The sequence below is a fragment of the Hakea prostrata genome, chromosome 4 (assembly GCF_041222555.1).
Source record: "Hakea prostrata isolate BN-2017 chromosome 4, UWA_Hpros_2, whole genome shotgun sequence".
In the NCBI taxonomy this organism is placed as follows: Eukaryota; Viridiplantae; Streptophyta; class Magnoliopsida; order Proteales; family Proteaceae; genus Hakea; species Hakea prostrata.
In genome coordinates, this window is record NC_142603.1 from 46710256 (window position 1) to 46730784 (window position 20529).

Consider the following 20529-nt stretch of genomic DNA (forward strand, 5'->3'; position numbering starts at 1 on the left):
AGAAAAAAGAAAAAGAAGAAGAAAGTGTTCATGATTGAAGAGAAGAACCCTGTTAATCACACATCCAGATTCTCGGAAGATGTCATTTTCAGACTAATCTGGCTTCTGTTCTTATTAGTCGTCTTCTTCAAGGTTTGGGTTCACCGGCCACTACCTAACTCTCTTTCTTCCTCCTCCACCATATCTCTTTTCCACCCACCAGCTGTTGTGAACCGTCGAAGGAGCTGTCGATCTCTTCAACCACTCCTTCCGCCTTTTTAGGTTAGAGGTTTTGGTTGTTCATAATGGAAATTCCACATTCGTCCAAGCCACCGCAACCACCGTTACAGGCGGCGATGGCAGAACATCAACCACCACTTTCGTTTCCCATGGAGATCCCTCATGTAACCGACGAAGTCACTGCTGCTTGGGAATGGGGCAGCCTTCTGGATTTCACTGTCGATGATCAACTTCTCGTCTCTTGGGATTCAGAGACGCACCAGATCGCTCCATCTCTGGAATCTGTCCCTGAGCCTCCGTCAAATAGTGAATCGGATCGTTCTGATGATCGAATTCGTAAGAGGGATCCTCGTTTGACCTGTTCGAATTTTTTGGCTGGTCGAATTCCATGCTCGTGTCCTGAGGAAGATGAGAAGGATGAGGATGAAGAAGCTTCTATGGGGAATAATAAGCGTGCGAGAACTTACTCGGCGGGGAATGCCCGATGTCAGGTTCCTGGCTGCGAAGCAGATATTAGTGAACTCAAGGGTTATCATCGTCGTCATCGTGTTTGTCTTCGCTGCGCCAATGCCACTTCTGTTGTTCTTGATGGCCTGTCAAAGCGGTACTGTCAGCAGTGTGGCAAGTACGTCCAGTTTCTCTTTGTTTTTTGTTAATTATTCGTTTGCGATCATGTGATGTGTTTTAAGAACCCAAAGAATGTTTGGAGGCATTTAGTGAATCATTGAACTGACAGAAAGCCAACAGTCGTGTTGATAATGTCATCTAGTTCATAATTTAAACGAAATGGGATTCCTTCTAGTTAAATTTTAGCCTACTGAACTGCTGGTCGATGTTACTGATAATTTCTCTGTAATTTCAAACCACTGTGCCACAAGATATTATACATGTAGGACAGTATATTCATGATTCGTTCAGGGTTGGAAATGCTTTTTCCTTCATGGTTTCCACAGTAAAAGCTTGACTTTTGCAATTGTGAAAAGGTCAGAATAGAAAAGACTAGCTATCTTAGCTGAATTGTGTGTTGGTGCTCTGAAATTAGGAGCTGGTACCCTGGCTTTACTTTTCCAGTCATTGGTGCTATGTCCCTTGCTTATCTGATAACTTGTCTTGGTTGGTCGAGAGTTCTTCATTGAAGGCCACACCGCTGAACAGATTGGTGTGTGATTTTGGCGATCCTACTCTATATCTATCTCGTCCTTTGGTTTATTCAGAGTGACATTACTCAAATTTTTATCGAGGAAGAGGAAGTGGGTATCTCTAGGTTGAAATATTCAATTCATTTTTTTTTAATATATTTACTAGAGATTTTGAGCATTAAGATGGCATAATGACTTTTGGTTTGCTTGTTTCATTGTGAGAGATGGAGGAAATGTGCTTCCTATTTAAATTTTACTGATGTTGGTCCCTGGGTGCCAGGTTTCATGTATTGTCAGACTTTGATGAAGGTAAACGCAGTTGTAGGAGAAAACTAGAGCGCCATAACAAGAGGCGGCGCAGAAAAGGTGCAGTCGAAAAGGAACCTCAAGAGGACCTGCCTGCTGAAGATGTTAGTGCTGATGGAGAAGGAGATAAAGGTATATCAGCTCAAACAGATTCCAACACATTTGATCATCTCACTCTAAGGAGCAAATAATGGTTGGGCTGCATTAATTTAATTAAAAAAATTTCTCTGATAAACTTGTGATACATTTCTCTCGAGTGATATTCAGTTTGAGTTGCTGTATAGATTGGGCATTTGAGAAACTTTTGTCTTGGGATGTATCTACGCTGCTTATGCTTCTTGGGGTGTGGTTAGCATTTTTCAAGACATGTTGAGTGGGTGAGCATTTTGTTTCATAACACTGGTTTTGGTTATGTTCTCGACACAGATAGTTTATGCTTGAGCAACCAGCTGGGCAGCAAGGTATCCTTGGATGCTGGAGATGGACACGTTTCTCCACCTAGCTCAGCTCCTGGTTCGCAAAATATCCAGAGTGATAGCGGTGTCTCAAATGTGGTTTCTGGTGAAATGCATATGGATGGAGGGAAAGACAGTTCCAAATGTGCTATTTCTTCACCTATTTGTGACATCAAGAGCTCTTATTCATCTATGGTAGGTATTAAACTACTAGTTGTTTCCATCCTTAGGCTTGGTATGTTAGACTTGAATAATTCTATGCCATTTCTTGTATTGCTTTGTTAACTATGAGATAATGATTCATTATGTGGTTGTAGTGTCCAACAGGTCGAATATCTTTCAAGCTTTATGATTGGAATCCTGCAGAATTCCCAAGACGACTTCGGCACCAAGTATTTCTAATGGATTATAATTGCAGTTTAGTATTTACAGGAGAATGCACTTTTTTCATTTTGAGATTAAGAAAATGGTTAACACATGATACTGTCACTATTTGCAGATATTCCAGTGGTTGGCCAGCATGCCAGTAGAATTGGAGGGGTATATCCGTCCAGGATGCACCATCTTAACCACCTTCATTTCTATGCCACAATTTATGTGGGAGAAGGTGATGATTTAAATTCTGGGTTGTCTTGTGTCATTTATAAATCTTTTAATGGATAATTGGAGCCTAAACATTGGTTACTGCACCTTTCTACCTATGTTGGGTTTTTATAGATCACTGATATTTTTACCTATAGATTGCCTATGGGTGCATGGCAGCACTTCGACCAACATTAATTTCTGCCGAGCTGACTTCACTGATTCCAGCTGGTTGACTTATGGTTTCTCCTAACATCCTATAAAGTAGTAAAAACTTCTTGTTGTGATTCAATGGAAGTTAAGTCTTTGACTTACTTTTCTTCTTTTTTCTGCTTGCCTCCTATCCTTCTCGATCATTTTGGTTGCTTCTCTCCTCTTATATGAGTCTCTCTCTCTCTCTCTCTCTCTCTCTGTTTCTCAAGTTAATCAAGCTTGAAATTTGTTCAGTCCCTTGTAGGTGACTGAAACTGGTGATACCAGCTCCATTCTGCTATGCTCTCGTGTATGCATGCTTGACTCTCCATTAGGTCTAACGTTCTAGAATGTTGTGGCTTCAGTGGTCAATTGATTAATTTGCAGGTTTGATGGGTTTCAGGTGTATTTTTTGGTATTCCAACTGTTATATGAGGTGTCCTCTTGTTTCATCTGAGGACGATGAGGTGATCTAACTTCTTTTTATATTCAGATGAATCCTTCTAGAAGGTATCTCATTTCTAGGTCTAATTTATTTCATGGATGAAGTGATGAACCCTTTTCTAGATTGTCCTATTCATTCTTCAAAATCACCTCATGAGGCACATTCTGGCCGGAATTGTTTGAATCAGTCACATGTTGGCAACTCTGATGATTTATGCCTTTCTTAATAATGGCAGGGTTGAAGTTGAAAACTATTTGAACTCGGTTAGAATACTCATTTTTTTTGGTTCCAGCTTTTGTTTCCGCCTTTCTGATTCTTCTAGCCTTTTCTTTAGCCCTTTCAGTGCTTATCTTGGGATTTTAAAGATCCACTTTTGCTGCTTTGAGTTGCTCTGAGCTGAAATTGGGGAGTTCCGTCTGGAAAACCCTAAAGCTCAGTTCTCTCCTACAAAAATACTTATGAGGGATTCCCTTTCTTTACCTCTATTTCCTCCCACTTTGAAGCTTCGGATGGAGGTTAATTTAGGGGATTTCGTACAGTATGAAAGGTTTTTTTTAGTAGTTTCTGGTTTTTATTCTTTAGGGGGATGTTCATGTAAGATGATATCACATTGTTGGTATCATATGAGCTTCTGAACTTCATTTATATGGTTTTCAGTTCAGGGTTATGAATGCAATTGCATGTAAAATTATTCCTCATTTCAAATCAGATTTTTTTATAATAATAATAATAATAATTTAAAAAAATTTTCAAGATGTTTTAGGGAATAGTTACAGGATTCAAATCCCGACTCTGTTAAACAACACCTCATGGGATTCTTCAAGTCGACTTTGCTGTTGACAATCATGGCTAAGCTGAGTTTGTCATTTATACTTGGATATCCTCCTATTTTCTTGCCTCTTTAAAGGAATGGCATAAAAAGCATTAACATAAAATATGTAAACTGTTATGGTGGGTCAGGCAGAGCAACTTATCTAAGTTGGTTTTGCTGTTTTGCTTAGTGTTGTCGATCCCTTTTTATTAGGTCACGGACGCATTCTCCTACCCCTACCGGAGAATGAAATGCATGGGGGCAGGGGTTGGTCCCATGTAGACAACTGCGTCTTATCCTTAGTATTAATCCTTTGTGTGTGTGGGGGGGGGGGGGGGGGGGAGGGGTTTGGGTTGCTTATATGCTGGTTAAGTGCATCTTATCATTAATCCGTGGGGAAAAGAGCATGGCCTCCATGCTATTGCAGTGGCTATATAGCTGGGCAGTGATCAGCCTTAATCATTGGACATTATCACACCTTTAGTTGGCAAGGCGTTACTTAGGTGGCACCTTGGTCTCTAGGCACTTTGGTCAACCTGGGTAGCTTGGTTGCCTAGGTGGGCACCTTGTACAGGTTGCTTGCTTAATTGGGTTTCCCTATGTATTGACTCTCCAAAGGCTTGGTTCACCTAGGTGCCCTGGCTACTATGATCACACCCTCTCGCTTTCCTTCTTTTTTTTTTTTTGGGGGGGGGGGGTTTACAACACCTCTCAGTTTTTAACATATGGTATTTTTTTAATCTTTATTTATGATGCTCGAAATACCACTGGAAGTTTGTTAAAAATCATCATCATCTCATAGCCTTTTTGCTTCCTTATTCAGTTTTAGAAGGATAATGTAAATGCTATTTTATTCTTGCTTTACATCCAATGCTCATATAGTCATATTGTCCATTCATCTTAATTAGCTTTAGCTTACAAATATATTCTGTTGCATTGAGCAGTTATCAGAAGATGCTGCTTCTTACGTGTGTAATCTTTTTAGTGCACGTGAAAGTTTGTTATCAGGAAGAGGCACAGTTCTTCTTCATCTAAACAACATGGTTTTTGAGGTTCTAAAAGGTTTGTTGAAATTCTTTATGTTTTGAGTTTTTTTTTTTGTTGGATTAAGAGCTTCTTATATACTGGGATGGGAATGAGAATATTAATGCCACCGAATGGGTGTGAACCCAAGACCTCCCCATGAGAGGTTGGGCCTTTAACCGCTTTATTTATGTTTTGAGTTGATATGAGGGTGAAATTGATGTGATGCTTTTTCGTGTTACTTTTATTATTATTCATTACATATTACATAGCTTTTCCAAAGATGATTTTACACAGAGGATATGTGATGGAGAAACATGGCCTTTGGCCAACCCAAACCCAACTGGGTTTCCGAACCAAGATGTTGAGTTTTAGGGAATATATATTATATATTATCTGGGGAAATAATGTCTTTCTTTAGTTTATTCCATCTGCTTTAGCAGTTAGATTCCTGGGATATTTGGATTCCTAGTTTGAGTTAGTGTCCTAGTCAAAGATTTAAGTCTTAGTTTAGGAGTCTGAATTTTCTATATATATGATATGATGTAATTCCCAACAGTTAGACAGATTGAATAGAATGAATTGGGTTTGTGAGAGCCTGTCTGGCTAGTGTATGCATGTGAGGACTCTTTTCCCGTCGCCCCTTTCTATTATGAGATTCCCTTCCTAATTCTTATAATTTCCCTCTTGTGAAAGCCCACCACTATAGCAGGCAATTCTCAGGTCTCATTATTTGGTATCACAGCAAAAATCCCCACCTCTATACTTTCTTCCTTCTCTATTCCCTCCCCACTAATTGTGCTCTGCTATACAGCAATCCCCCCCCCCCCCCAACCAACCAAAAAAATAAAAATAAAAAGAAAATAAAAGAAAAATCCAGAGCCTCACCTGCTCCTGTGATTTGACAGAACCAAAAAGAATAAAGAGCAAGAGATCAAGGAACAAACAAAAAGAAAAAGAGAGAGGGAAGAAGACATAGTGAGAGACATACAGCCCCAAAAAATGAAAAAGAAAGAAGAGATCATGGGAAATAGCCGAAGCAGAAAATTTAAAGAGCAAAGAAAGAGAAAAAAAAAATGAAAGAAACAGCAGAAGAAGAGAAGATCAATAGGCACAATCCCAGAAAAAAAAAAGGCAGAAGAGATAGAAGAAGAAAAGCATAGCGGAGATAATACCTGGTCAGAAAAACCCATGGATTGCTGATTTGTTTCTCCATCACAAGCAGCCATTGTTTGCTGGTTTGAGTAAGAGAAACAAAACCAAAGAAAAAAAAGGAAGAAAGAAAAAGAATCCCAAGCCCCAATGGTAACCTCACCCATCCACGACTCCTAGTCTTTCCTTTCCTTCTCTATTCTAGTTATTTCAATCCCACGATTCCTTTTTAAATTTCAGAATTAATGTTTCCTTTAATTCTTGATCTATTTTAGTTCTCTTTTTTTCCAAGTTTAACCCTGTTTTAGGTTACATTCTTCCTTGTGTTTTTTTACATTTTGCCATTTACTTATAGATTTTCATTTAATCACGATGTTGCCACCCCTTCAAAGCATTCATTTTGATTACTATTATGCCAGTGTTATCATAACCTACCACATGGGGATAGAGGATTTATTCCTTTCGGTTCTGGATAGGTTCAATAAAATGCAAGTAGAGCTTTTTAACTTGACAATGGGTTAGGGAGCTTGCCAATATTCACAACAATTTTGATGATGCGTTGTTAAGCGTGCTAAAATCATTAGAAGATGAATGACATATTGAAGCTGATGGAAATGATCAATGATTTACATGGTGCATTCAACATTGAGATTGAAGAACTAATCAATGGTTTGAAATCGGTTGTGAAGCCCCATCAATAAATTTCCTTTGAAGAGATGTCATTTGCTAACGATCTTAAGCCAATTGACGCTGAGATGTGTTCGATCATCACCTCATCAAAGTTAGTATTTGTGGATGCGAATCATATGGTATGGAGTTTCTCATTATATAGAACCCATGGACTATTTTGGTTGACTAAGTTGTTTAATAAGATTATGAGCACAGGGTAAATGCCAGATGAATGGAGAAGTGTTGTGGTTCCAATTTACAAAAATAAAGGAAATATTCAAAGCTGTAATAACTATAGGGGCATTAAATTGATGATCCATACTATGAAATTATGGGAGAAAATACTTGAAATCCGTTTGAGACACTTAATTACAATTACGGAGAACCAATTTGAATTTATGCCGGGAAGATCTACAACGGAGGTTATTTATCTAATTAGGAGACTTATTGAAAGGTATAGAGAGGAAAGACCTTCATATGGTATTTATTGACCTAGAAAAAGCTTATGATGGAGTCTCTAGAGCGTTAATTTGGCAAGTACTAGAGAAAAGAAGTGTTGCAAGTAAATATGTAGATAGAGTTAAGGATATGTATGATGGTTTGGTGACTAGTGTAACAACAGTGGGGGAACAAAGTAATGAATTTCCAATTACAATTGGGCTCCATCAAGGATCAATTTTAAGCTCATATCTATTTGCACTTGTCATGGATGAATTGACCAAAGACATTCAAGATGAGGCCTCCTGGTGTATGCTTTTTGTTGATGATATTGTGTTGATTGATGAGACTCAAGTATGGATTAATACCAAATTAGAATCATGGTGAGTCGCTTTGGAATCAAAAGGCTTTAAACTAAGTAGAACGAAGACAGAATATCTAGTTTGTAACTTTAGTTATGATTGGGCAGACGATGAGGTGGTGATACTTGACGATAATGAGATTTCTCAGAGTGATTGGTTTAGGTACCTAGGTTCAATCATAAGTAAAAGAGGTGATTTAGAGGATGATGTTTCCCAAAGAATTAAAAAATGGTGGATGAAGTGGAGAGGTGCGTCCGGGGTCTTGTGTGATCGGCATATTCCATTAAAGTTTAAAGGAAAATTTTATAGGACCGTTGTTCGACCAGCTATGATGTATGGTGTAGAGTGTTGGGCTGTTAAAAAGAATTATATAAGATAAACTCAGTGTAACAGAAATGAAGATGCTAAGATGGATGAGTGGCAAAACTAGGATGGATAAGATAATGAATGATCATATTAGAGTTGGTTTGGGAGTTGCTCCCATAAGTAATAAGCTTTGAGAAAGCCGTTTGAGGTGGCACGACCACGTTCAACGGAGACCTATAAATGCCCTTGTATGGAAAAGTGATATAATCTAGATTGAAGGAACTAGAAGAGCTAGGGGTAGACCTAAGATAACCTTAAGAGAAGTGGTGAGAAAGGATATGCATAGCTTAGGCCTTGTATCTAGCTTGGCCTTGAACAGAATTGATTGGAAGGCAAGAATCCATGTAGCTGACCCCATTTAGTTGTGACAAGGCTTATTATTGTTATTGTTGTATAGGACTTGTGGTGAGTTTTTCAAACACCAGGAGAGTTGATGTAGAAATACATTCTTGAACCAACCCAGACCCATCTGCTTATGCTGGACATCCATGTGGGAAATATTATTTGGGTAAATAATGATGATCTTCATTTGTTCTGTTTATTTTAGCAGTTAGCTCCCTAGGATATTTGGTTTCTAATTAATTTTAGTTTCGTAGTTTGAGTTAGTGTCCTACTCCAAGAGTTAGTATTTGTTTAGGAGTCTAATTTTTTATATATTTGACGTAACCCCATCATTAGACAGATTGAATAGATTGAGTTGAGTTGTGTTTGTGAGTGACTGTCACTAGTGTGTTTGTGTGAGCACTCCTTTCTATCATGCAATTTCCTTCCCCATTCTTCTTTCTATTCTTCTAATTCCTCTTATGTGAAAGACCACTATAGCAGGCCATTCCCTGGTCTGCATTTAGATGTGATGAAAATCGGCTGTCTAATTCCAACCATATGTTGGGATTCTTCCGTACATCCCTACACCAGCACTAGTGTAGGCATATGCTAGTTGATGTAAATTGACAGTCTAATTTCAGCCACCAGAAACCTAACCCTAAATTGCTGCAATTTCCAGCACACTTTCCGCCATAAAGTTTTTTAATTAACCTTTAGTCATAGAGCTCCTTAGCTCAACATAACCTCACTTTATGTCCCTACCATCATACTGTATGTCCTACCAACCCTACCCTAAGTTGACCTAAACACCAATTCTTGAGCTAGCCAAACAAACTAATTCGTAGATTTTCTTTTGGGTAAGTTACTAGTTCATATGAGACCCTACTTATTGGCTTGTAGTTGGACCCTTCCCACCTAAAGCCATATTACAGCTAAACTCTAGCAGTTACTGTTTACTAATCATGATAGGTCACATCTCCAACATTTTGTTGTACAACTTATATTAGGAAATGGTTAGGAATCAATGAAAGAGCGAGACTAAACTTTAGGTACGACTTGATATCTTAAATATCCAGGTGTTGCTAGGTATCCAAGCATATTTCTAGGGTCCTAGACGACAGCAGCCTTTGTGGTATTGTCAAATTCCAAAGGATTAGAAGTCAATTGGATTCTATCCCTATCAGTCAAAAATTTTGACTTTCTACTGTTGGAGAGTTGTTCTCAAATCTAAATATCCTATAAATCTAAATATTAATAAACATTTCAAAAGCAGAACTGTTGTAAAATAGTCATATGTTTAAATATCTGTATTCTCATCCAAGTTTACTATGATGCTGTCCGCATGTGTCAAATAAGGTTTGACCGGAAGGTAGATCCTTCTATATAAATCAACTATAAGCAATTCTGGATTTGTTGGAAAGCTGTTTATTGTGATCTACCCAATACAATATTACAAGGTCTCATGTAAGAGTAGAATCATTTGATCAGTCAAACCTCTCAGATTGGTGGCGACGTTCTCCTTGATTTGGGGTGTCACTTTCTCTACTGTTCTGTTTATTGTGATCTGCCCAATACAATATTACAAGGTCTCATGTAAAAGTAAAATCATTTGATCAGTCAAACCTCTCAGATTGGTGGCGATGTTCTCCTTGATTTGGGGTGTTACTTTCTCTACTGTTCTGTCCATTCTTATTCGTTTTCTTTCTCGTAGTCCTGATTACATGATTTTGGTTTCTAGGAAACAACATAAACCAAATGTGGGACTAGTATGCCAAGACAATGACCAATACCAAGAACAACATAAACCAAATGTATTTTTTTGTCCATTTAAAACTTCAGGCTTGCTTGTTCATTTCTGCTATGTAGTAGTCCTATGCTGATTTTTGATGACTTGATATGGCTTAATATTGATGATATCAGGTATATATTGTAGCTTACTAAATAATGTTAGGAAAGAGGGGGAATAAAAAATACACTGGGGTGCCTTGATTGCCTAGACAATGCTGAGGGACACCTTATTGCCTAAGCCTTTAGTCACCTCCATTGCTTTGGATGCCTTGGTGCCTTGACAATCCATGTTGACAATGGAGCTATATTTATTGTTCCACCAAGGCCCACCCTCAATATATGGATTTTAAAAATGAAATTTAGTTTGTTTCAACAAAAAGTGAAGTTGTTGCCTGTCTTTATTCCCTCTCCTTCCTCTCTTCCCCTCAACTTCTCCCTGGACCTCATTGCAATTGCCGTTCTTCCCTTTCCGTGTTTCTCCAGACTCCAATGCTAGCAACCCATGCCAACAGCTTAATCAACCTGCAAAACTGTTCATTTTAACTCGTTCTCTTCTCCAACTTACCTCCTTAATTTTCCTTTCTTTTGGGGTTTAGAGGTGGGGTGGGAGAGGGCTCAAGTTGTAGAAGAATGTAAAAGTATCATAGCTTATTCCTCTTGTTCCTAGTTGTTTAGTTATCTGAAAAATGGGATTTCTGGTTTATATGCCTTGAAAGAGAGGGTTGACAAGTTAATATCTTGATACAAAATAAATATATTCACAATGGTCTGGTGACTAGCATTAGATATGTGGGAGACTGAGGCCTTGTCTTTGCACTAATTATGGATGACCTAACCAAAAAGTCCAAGACAAAAGCCCCGTGGTTTATGCTTTTTGGGGATAATGTTGTTTTGTTGGATGAGGTAATAGCAGGGATTAATCTTAAATTAGAGCTATGAAGATCAACCTTAATAGCAAGAGGTTGTAAGGTTAGCAGGCCAAAGACAGAGTATATGACATGTTCTTTTAGTTATGCTATGATGAATGTTAACATTCTGCAATTTGGGGTTTAAGAGATGTAGGGTAATGATTGTTTCAGGTATTTGGGGTCAATCATAAATAAGGAAGGTGACATAGAGGATGATATTTCACATAGAATTGAAGTGAGCTCGATGAAGTAGTGAGGTGCTTCCGGAGTGTCGTTTGGTCGAAGTTCTAAAGGGCTGCTGTCCCCAGCATATGGGGCAGAGTGTTGAGCGGTTAAGAGGTGCCGTTTTTGAGAAGCTTTGTGTTGCAAAAGTGAGGATATGGGGAAGTTGAATGTGCAGAAAAACTAGGAAGGATGAAGTAAAGAATAAGCTTTTAGAGTAGACTTTGGAGTTTCCTTGATAAATGATGAATTAGTTGGCTGGGATGAAATGGCCATATTCAATGGAGGTCCATAGAGGACCCAATAAAGAGAAGTGGTATGATCAAATTGAAGAGAAAAGGTAGAAGAGGTAAAGATATGGGTGAGTTGTTAGGTGTTTTGGCCGTCTCCGTGGGTGGTTTTCTTTCACTCGTTTGTTGTTGCGTTTTTCCAAGAGTGTCCTGTTGTAACCAGTTTTGAAAAAGAAAGAAAGAGAGACAAGTGTTCTGTTGAGGAGACCCTGTTTCCCTCCAGTTTTGAGTGTCTTTTCGCCATCTGGCTTCGTTTCGTTGTCGTCTTCTTCAGGTTTGGGTTCACCGGCCCTACCTACTCTCTTCTTCCTCCTCCCCTTCTCTTTTCCGTGTTGTGCGTGGGGTGTCGTCTCTTCCCCTCCTTCCGTTTGTTGGGTTTTGTGTTCTTGGTTCCACTTCGTCCGCTGCCCCCGTTGGAAGGGTTGCGCTCCCCCCTTTCTGGTCCCCGGGGTCCCTCTGGCCGCGGCCCTGCTGTTGGGTGGGGCGCCTCTTGGCCGCCCTGTCGTGTCCTTCTCGTCTCTCTTGGGTTCGGCGCCCGTCGCTCCTCTCCTGGTTCGTCCCTGGGCTTCCGTCCGTGTCGGCTGTTCTGTGTCGTTCGCGGGGTCCTCGTTTGCCTGTTCACTTTTTGGCTGGTCGTTCCAGCGCCTCTGGTCCCGGGGTGGGCGTGGGTGAGTGCCTGGCGTGGAATAGCTGAGCGTGCGGACTTACTCGCGGACGTGTTTGTTCCCTTCGGCGTATTGTGCTCGGGTTATCTCGTCGTCTCGTGGTCGGTCTCTCGCTGCGCCTGCCCTTGGTTGTTCCCATGGCTTCCGCCGGTCTGTCGCGGTAGGGTGTGTCCGTTTTCCTTGTTTTTGTCATTATTCGTTTGCGTCTGTGTGTTTGACCCAGTGTTTGGGCTTTGTGTCTTTGCTGCGGCCTTGGTCAAAAGGTTGTATGTCATCTATAGTTCATATTTAAAACGATGATTCCTTCTGTTAATTTTGCCTACTGTTGCTATGGTCGTGTTACTGTATTTCTCTGTATTTCCCTCGCCGCTTTCGACGTTTTCAGGTTTGTTCGGGTTGGATGCTTTTTCCTTCTGTTTCTTTGTGCTTGCTTTTGCTTGTAGGTCGCGAGCTGCTTCTTGCTTCTGTTGCCTGTTGGGCTGGTCCTGTTTTCTTTTCCGTCGTTATGTGTGTCCCTTGCTTATCTGTAACTTGTCTTGGCTGGTCGAGGTTCTCTACTGAAGGCCACACCGCTGAACAGTTGGTGTGTTCTGGCGTCCTACTCTATATCTATCTCTGGCCTTGGTTTATTCAGGTGACATTACTCAAATTTTTATCGGGAGGGAGTGGGTATTCTGGTGCTGAAATATTCAATTCATTTTTTTTAATATATTTACTAGAGATTTGAGCATTAAGTGGCATAATGACTTTTGGTTTGCTTGTTCTTCTATTGTGAGAGTGGAGAAAATGTGCTCTCTATTTAAATTTTACTGTGCTATCCTGGGTGCCAGGTTTCATGTATTAAGCCAGATCTCTATGAGTAAACGTAGTTGTAGGAGAAAACTAGGCGCCTAACAAGGGTTGCAGTGGTGCGTTTAAAGGACCTCAAGGGACCTGTCGGTGTTAGTGCTGTGGAGAAGGAGATAAGTGCATATCGGCTCTAATCCACCACTTGTCTCTCCCTAGGGCAATATGGTTGGACTAATAATTTTTATGAATTTAAAAATTTTCTGTAACCCAGATACTTTCCTCTCTAGTGTATTCGTTTGGTTGGCTGTTGTTGGGCTTTGGCTTTTGTCTGGTGTTCTCGCTCGTTTTGCTCTTGGGGTGTGGCTTTTTCGCTGTTGGTGTGGCTTTTGTTTCTCCTGGTTTTGGTTTGTTCTCGCCGGTTTTGCTTGGCCCGCTGGCGCGGTTCCTTGGGTTGGAGGCCGTTTCCCTGCTCGCTCCTGGTTCTGCTTCCGGTGTTGTGTTCTCTGTGGTTTCTGGTAAATGCTAAGGGTGGGGGGCGTTCCTGTGGTTTTTCTTCCCTTTTGTGCTCCTCTTTTCTCTTGGTGGTTTGCTGGTGTTCTCCTTGGCTTGGTTGTTGCTTGTTTCTTGCTTTTTGTTTGTTTTGTTCTTGTGGTTGTTCTTTGTGGTTGTGTGTCCCGTCGTTCTTTCCTTTTGTTGGTCCTGCTCTCCCCTCTTTAAACTGTTTTTTTGGTTTTTGCTTTGTTTTCCTTTTTTTTCTTTTGGTTTGTTGTGGCATTCCCTTTGCGTTTCCCTGCCCTCCTGTTGGTTCCTCGTCCCTTCCCCTTCTTTCCTGCCCCTGCCTGGGGAAGGTGTGTTTTTTGGTTGTTTGTTTTTTCTTTTTTTTGGGCCTCTTGTTCTCCCTTTCACCTTTTGGTTTTTTTCCTGTTTTTTCCTTGTTGCTCTGGTGCTTGGCCCTTCCCCTTTTTCTCTTTTCTTTCCCTGTTGCTTTGTTTCTCCTCTCCTTGTGTTCTCTGTTGTTTTCTGTTTTTCGTTGTTTTTTTTTTTCCTCCTTCCTTCTCTCTTTTGGTTTTTTCCTCTTTTTTTCTCTCTCTCTCTCTCTGTTTTGTTTTTTCGTTTTTCCCTTTGTGGTTCCTGTTCCCTCCTTCTTGCTTCTCTCCGGCTTTCTTTCTCCTTGTCTTCTCTGTGTTTGCCTCCGTCTTGTTTTTGCGTTTGTGGGCCTGGTTTTTTTGTTTCCCTGTTTTGGGTGTCCTGTTTCTTGGGCCTCGTTCTCTTTTTTTTCTTCCTTCGGGTTCTCTTTCTGGTCTTTTTTTCTGGTGGTGGGTGCCCTTTTCCTGTTGTCCTTCTTTTCTCCTCTGCCTCTGCCTTTCCTTCTCCTGTTGCTTTCTTTTGCCTTTTGGCGGGGTTGGTTGGCTTTTGCTCGAGCTGTCCCTTTTTTTTCTTCTTTTTTTCCCTTTTTCCTCCTTGTTTTCTCTCCCTTCTCTTTCTTGGTTTTCCCTTTTGCGCTTGTTCTTTTTGGGTTCCTTCTCCCTCTTCTCTCTCCCTGATTCCTCTTTCCCTCTCATTTCCTCCCACTTTAAGCTTGATGGAGGTCCATCTTAGGGATTTCGTAACAATGAAAGGTTTTTTTAGTAGCTTCGTTTTATTCTTTAGGGGGATGTTCATGTAAGATGATACTCCCACACTTATCACATGAGCTTCTGAACTTCATTTATATGGTTTTCAGTTCAGGTTATGGGAATGCAATTGCATGTAAAATTATTCCTCATTTCCAAATCAGATTTTTTGGTTAAAATAATAATAATAATTAAAATTCAAGATGTTTTAGGGAATAGTTACAGATTCAAACCCGACTTCTGTTAAACAACACCTCATGGGATTCTTCAAGTCGACTTTTGCTGCTGACAATCACCCAAGCTGAGTTTGTCATTTATACTTGATATCCTCCTATTTTCTTGCCTCTTAAAGGAATGGCATAAAAGCATTAACATAAAATATAAACTGTTACGTGGTCTGTGGCAGAGCAACTTATCTAAGTTGGTTTTGCTGTTTTTGCTTTTGAAGGTTGTCGATCCCTTCTAGTCACGGACGCACTCTCCACCCCTACCGGAGAATGAAATGCATGGGGGCGGGTTGGTCCCATGTAGACAACTCCGTCTTATCCTTAGTATTAATCCTCGTGTGTGTGGGGGGGAGGGGTTTGGGTTGGCTTATATGCTGGTTAAGTGCATCTTACCATTAACCGTGGAGAGCATGGCCTCCATGCTATTGCAGATGGCATAGCTGGGCAGTATCAGCCTTAATCATTGACATACACACCTTTAGTTGGCAAGGCGTTACTTAGGTGGCACCTTGGTCTCTAGGCACTTTGGTCAACCTGGGTAGCTTGGTTGCTCAGGTGGGCACCTTGTACAGGTGTTGCTTAATTGGGTTTCCCTATGTATTGACTCTCCAAAGGCTTGGTTCACCTAGGTGCCCTGGCTACTATGATCACACCCCGCTTTCCTCTTTTTTTTTTTTGGGGGGGGGGGGGTTACAACACCTCTCAGTTTTTAACATATGGTATTTTTTTAATCTTTATTTATGATGCTCGAAATACCACTGGAAGTTTGTTAAAAATCATCATCATCTCATAGCCTTTTTGCTTCCTTATTCAGTTTTAGAAGGATAATGTAAATGCTATTTTATTCTTGCTTTACATCCAATGCTCATATAGTCATATTGTCCATTCATCTTAATTAGCTTTAGCTTACAAATATATTCTGTTGCATTGAGCAGTTATCAGAAGATGCTGCTTCTTACGTGTTAATCTTTTTAGTGCACGTAAAGTTTGTTATCAGGAAGAGGCACAGTTCTTCTTCATCTAAACAACATGGTTTTTGAGGTTCTAAAAGGTTTGTTGAAATTCTTTATGTTTTGAGTTTTTTTTTTTGTTGGATTAAGAGCTTCTTATATACTGGGATGGGAATGAGAATATTAATGCCACCGAATGGGTGTGAACCCAAGACCTCCCCATGAGAGGTTGGGCCTTTAACCGCTTTATTTATGTTTTGAGTTGATATGAGGGTGAAATTGATGTGATGCTTTTTCGTGTTACTTTTATTATTATTCATTACATATTACATAGCTTTTCCAAAGATGATTTTACACAGAGGATATGTGATGGAGAAACATGGCTTTTGGCCAACCCAAACCCAACTGGGTTTCCGAACCAAGATGTTGAGTTTTAGGGAATATATATTATATATTATCTGGGGAAATAATGTCTTTCTTTAGTTTATTCCATCTGCTTTAGCAGTTAGATTCCTGGGATATTTGGATTCCTAGTTTGAGTTAGTGTCCTAGTCAAAGATTTAAGTCTTAGTTTAGGAGTCTGAATTTTCTATATATATGATATGATGTAATTCCCAACAGTTAGACAGATTGAATAGAATGAATTGGGTTTGTGAGAGCCTGTCTGGCTAGTGTATGCATGTGAGGACTCTTTTCCGTCGCCCCTTTCTATTATGAGATTCCTTCCTAATTCTTATAATTTCCCTCTTGTGAAAGCCCACCACTATAGCAGGCAATTCTCAGGTCTCATTATTTGGTATCACAGCAAAATCCCCACCTCTATACTTTCTTCCTTCTATTCCCTCCCCACTAATTGTGCTCTGCTATACAGCAATCCCCCCCCCCCCCAACCAACCAAAAAATAAAAATAAAGAAAATAAAAGAAAATCCAGAGCCTCACCTGCTCCTGTGATTTGACAGAACCAAAAAGAATAAAGAGCAAGAGATCAAGGAACAAACAAAAAGAAAAGAGAGAGGGAAGAAGACATAGTGAGAGACATACAGCCCCAAAAATGAAAAAGAAAGAAGAGATCATGGGAAATAGTCAAGCAGAAAATTTAAAGAGCAAAGAAAGAGAAAAAAAAATGAAAGAAACAGCAGAAGAAGAGAAGATCAATAGGCACAATCCCAGAAAAAAAAAAGGCAGAAGAGATAGAAGAAGAAAAGCATAGCGGAGATAATACCTGGTCAGAAAAACCCATGGATTGCTGATTTGTTTCTCCATCACAAGCAGCCATTGTTTGCTGGTTTGAGTAAGAGAAACAAACCAAAGAAAAAAAGGAAGAAAGAAAAGAATCCCAAGCCCCAATGGTAACCTCACCCATCCACGACTCCTAGTCTTTCCTTTCCTTCTCTATTCTAGTTATTTCAATCCCACGATTCCTTTTTAAATTTCAGAATTAATGTTTCCTTTAATTCTTGATCTATTTTAGTTCTCTTTTTTCCAAGTTTAACCCTGTTTTAGGTTACATTCTTCCTTGTGTTTTTTTACATTTTGCCATTTACTTATAGATTTTCATTTAATCACGATGTTGCCACCCCTTCAAAGCATTCATTTTGATTACTATTATGCCAAAGGTTATCATAACCTACCACATGGGGATAGAGGATTTATTCCTTTTGCCCGGATAGGTTCAATAAAATGCAAGTAGAGCTTTTTAACTTGACAATGGGTTAGGGAGCTTGCCAATATTCACAACAATTTTGATGATGCTTGTTAAGCGTAGTAAAATCATTAGAAGATGAATGACATATTGAAGCTGATGGAAATGATCAATGATTTACATGGTGCATTCAACATTGAGATTGAAGAACTAATCAATGGTTTGAAATCGGTTGTGAAGCCCCATCAATAAATTTCCTTTGAAGAGATGTCATTTGCTAACGATCTTAAGCCAATTGATCGCTGAGATGTGTTCGATCATCACCTCATCAAAAGTTAGTATTTGTGGATGCTAATCATATGGTATGGAGTTTCTCATTATATAGAACCCATGGACTATTTTGGTTGACTAAGTTGTTTAATAAGATTATGAGCACAGGTAAATGCCGATGAATGGAGAAGTGTTGTGGTTCCAATTTACAAAAAATAAAGGAAATATTCAAAGCTGTAATAACTATAGGGGCATTAAATTGATGATCCATACTATGAAATTATGGGAGAAAATACTTGAAATCCTGCTTGAGACACTTAATTACAATTACGGAGAACCAATTTGAATTTATGCCGGAAGATCTACAACGGAGGTTATTTATCTAATTAGAGACTTATTGAAAGGTATAGAGAGGAAAGACCTTCATATGGTATTTATTGACCTAGAAAAAGCTTATGATGGAGTCTCTAGAGCGTTAATTTGGCAAGTACTAGAGAAAAGAAGTGTTGCAAGTAAATATGTAGATAGAGTTAAGGATATGTATGATGGTTTGGTGACTAGTGTAACAACAAGTGGGGGAACAAAGTAATGAATTTCCAATTACAATTGGGCTCCATCAAGGATCAATTTTAAGCTCATATCTATTTGCACTTGTCATGGATGAATTGACCAAAGACATTCAAGATGAGGCCTCCGGTGTATGCTTTTTGTTGATGATATTGTGTTGATTGATGAGACTCAAGTGTGGATTAATACCAAATTAGAATCATGGTGAGTCGCTTGGAATCAAAAGGCTTTAAACTAAGTAGAACGAAGATGAATATCTAGTTTGTAACTTTAGTTATGATTGGGCATGACGATGAGGTGGTGATACTTGACGATAATGAGATTTCTCAGAGTGATTGGTTTAGGTACCTAGGTTCAATCATAAGTAAAAGAGGTGATTTAGAGGATGATGTTTCCCAAAGAATTAAAAAATGGTGGATGAAGTGGAGAGGTGCGTCCGGGTCTTGTGTGATCGGCATATTCCATTAAAGTTTAAAGGAAAATTTTATAGGACCGTTGTTCGACCAGCTATGATGTATGGTGTAGAGGTTGGGCTGTTAAAAAGAATTATATAAGATAAACTCAAGGTAACAAAATGAAGATGCTAAGATGGATGAGTGGCAAAACTAGGATGGATAAGATAATGAATGATCATATTAGAGTTGGTTTGGGGAGTTGCTCCCATAAGTAATAAGCTTTGAGAAAGCCGCTTGAGGTGGCACGACCACTGCTCAACGGAGACCTATAAATGCCCTTGTATGGAAAAGTGATATAATCTAGATTGGAAGGAACTAGAAGAGCTAGGGGTAGACCTAAGATAACCTTAAGAGAAGTGGTGAGAAAGGATATGCATAGCTTAGGCCTTGTATCTAGCTTGGCCTTGAACAGAATTGATTGGAAGGCAAGAATCCATGTAGCTGACCCCATTTAGTTGTGACAAGGCTTATTATTGTTATTGTTGTATAGGACTTGTGGTGAGTTTTTCAAACACCAGGAGAGTTGATGTAGAAATACATTCTTGAACCAACCTGCACCCATCCCGCTTATGCTGGACATCCATGTGGGAAATATTATTTGGGTAAATAATGATGATCTTCATTTGTTCTGTTTATTTTAGCAGTTAGCTCCCTAGGATATTTGGTTTCTAATTAATTTTAGTTTCGTAGTTTGAGTTAGTGTCCTACTCCAAGAGTTAGTATTTGTTTAGGAGTCTAATTTTTTATATATTTGACGTAACCCCATCATTAGACAGATTGAATAGATTGAGTTGAGTTGTGTTTGTGAGTGACTGTCACTAGTGTGTTTGTGTGAGCACTCCTTTCTATCATGCAATTTCCTTCCCATTCTTCTTTCTATTCTTCTAATTCCTCTTATGTGAAAGACCACCATAGCAGGCCATTCCCTGGTCTGCATTTAGATGTGATGAAAATCGGCTGTCTAATTCCAACCATATGTTGGGATTCTTCCGTACATCCCTACACCAGCACTAGTGTAGGCATATGCTAGTTGATGTAAATTGACAGTCTAATTTCAGCCACCAGAAACCTAACCCTAAATTGCTGCAATTTCCAGCACACTTTCCACCATAAAGTTTTTTAATTAACCTTTAGTCATAGAGCTCCTTAGCTCAACATAACCTCACTTTATGTCCCTACCATCATACTGTATGTCCTACCAACCCTACCCTAAGTTGACCTAAACACCAATTCTTGAGCTAGCCAAACAAACTAATTCGTAGATTTTCTTTTGGGTAAGTTACTAGTTCATATGAGACCCTACTTATTGGCTTGTAGTTGGACCCTTCCCACCTAAAGCCATATTACAGCTAAACTCTAGCAGTTACTGTTTACTAATCATGATAGGTCACATCTCCAACATTTTGTTGTACAACTTATATTAGGAAATGGTTAGGAATCAATGAAAGAGCGAGACTAAACTTTAGGTACGACTTGATATCTTAAATATCCAGGTGTTGCTAGGTATCCAAGCATATTTCTAGGGTCCTAGACGACAGCAGCCTTTGTGGTATTGTCAAATTCCAAAGGATTAGAAGTCAATTGGATTCTATCCCTATCAGTCAAAAATTTTGACTTTCTACTGTTGGAGAGTTGTTCTCAAATCTAAATATCCTATAA

The 20529-nt window shown here is 39.4% G+C and overlaps 1 protein-coding gene across 1 annotated transcript in view; it reads left to right on the forward strand.

Annotated features, from left to right (window-relative positions):
• LOC149019172 (squamosa promoter-binding-like protein 7) overlaps positions 1 to 20529 on the forward strand; it is a 29704-nt gene continuing 9175 nt past the window's right edge. The window contains exons 1-6 of the mRNA XM_089153229.1: positions 1 to 844; positions 1639 to 1796; positions 2091 to 2314; positions 2437 to 2511; positions 2619 to 2726; positions 5094 to 5211. Of these exons, the coding sequence (XP_089009355.1) occupies positions 285 to 844; positions 1639 to 1796; positions 2091 to 2314; positions 2437 to 2511; positions 2619 to 2726; positions 5094 to 5211 (1243 nt within the window). The 5' untranslated portion in view covers positions 1 to 284. The remainder of the gene's footprint in view (positions 845 to 1638; positions 1797 to 2090; positions 2315 to 2436; positions 2512 to 2618; positions 2727 to 5093; positions 5212 to 20529) is intronic.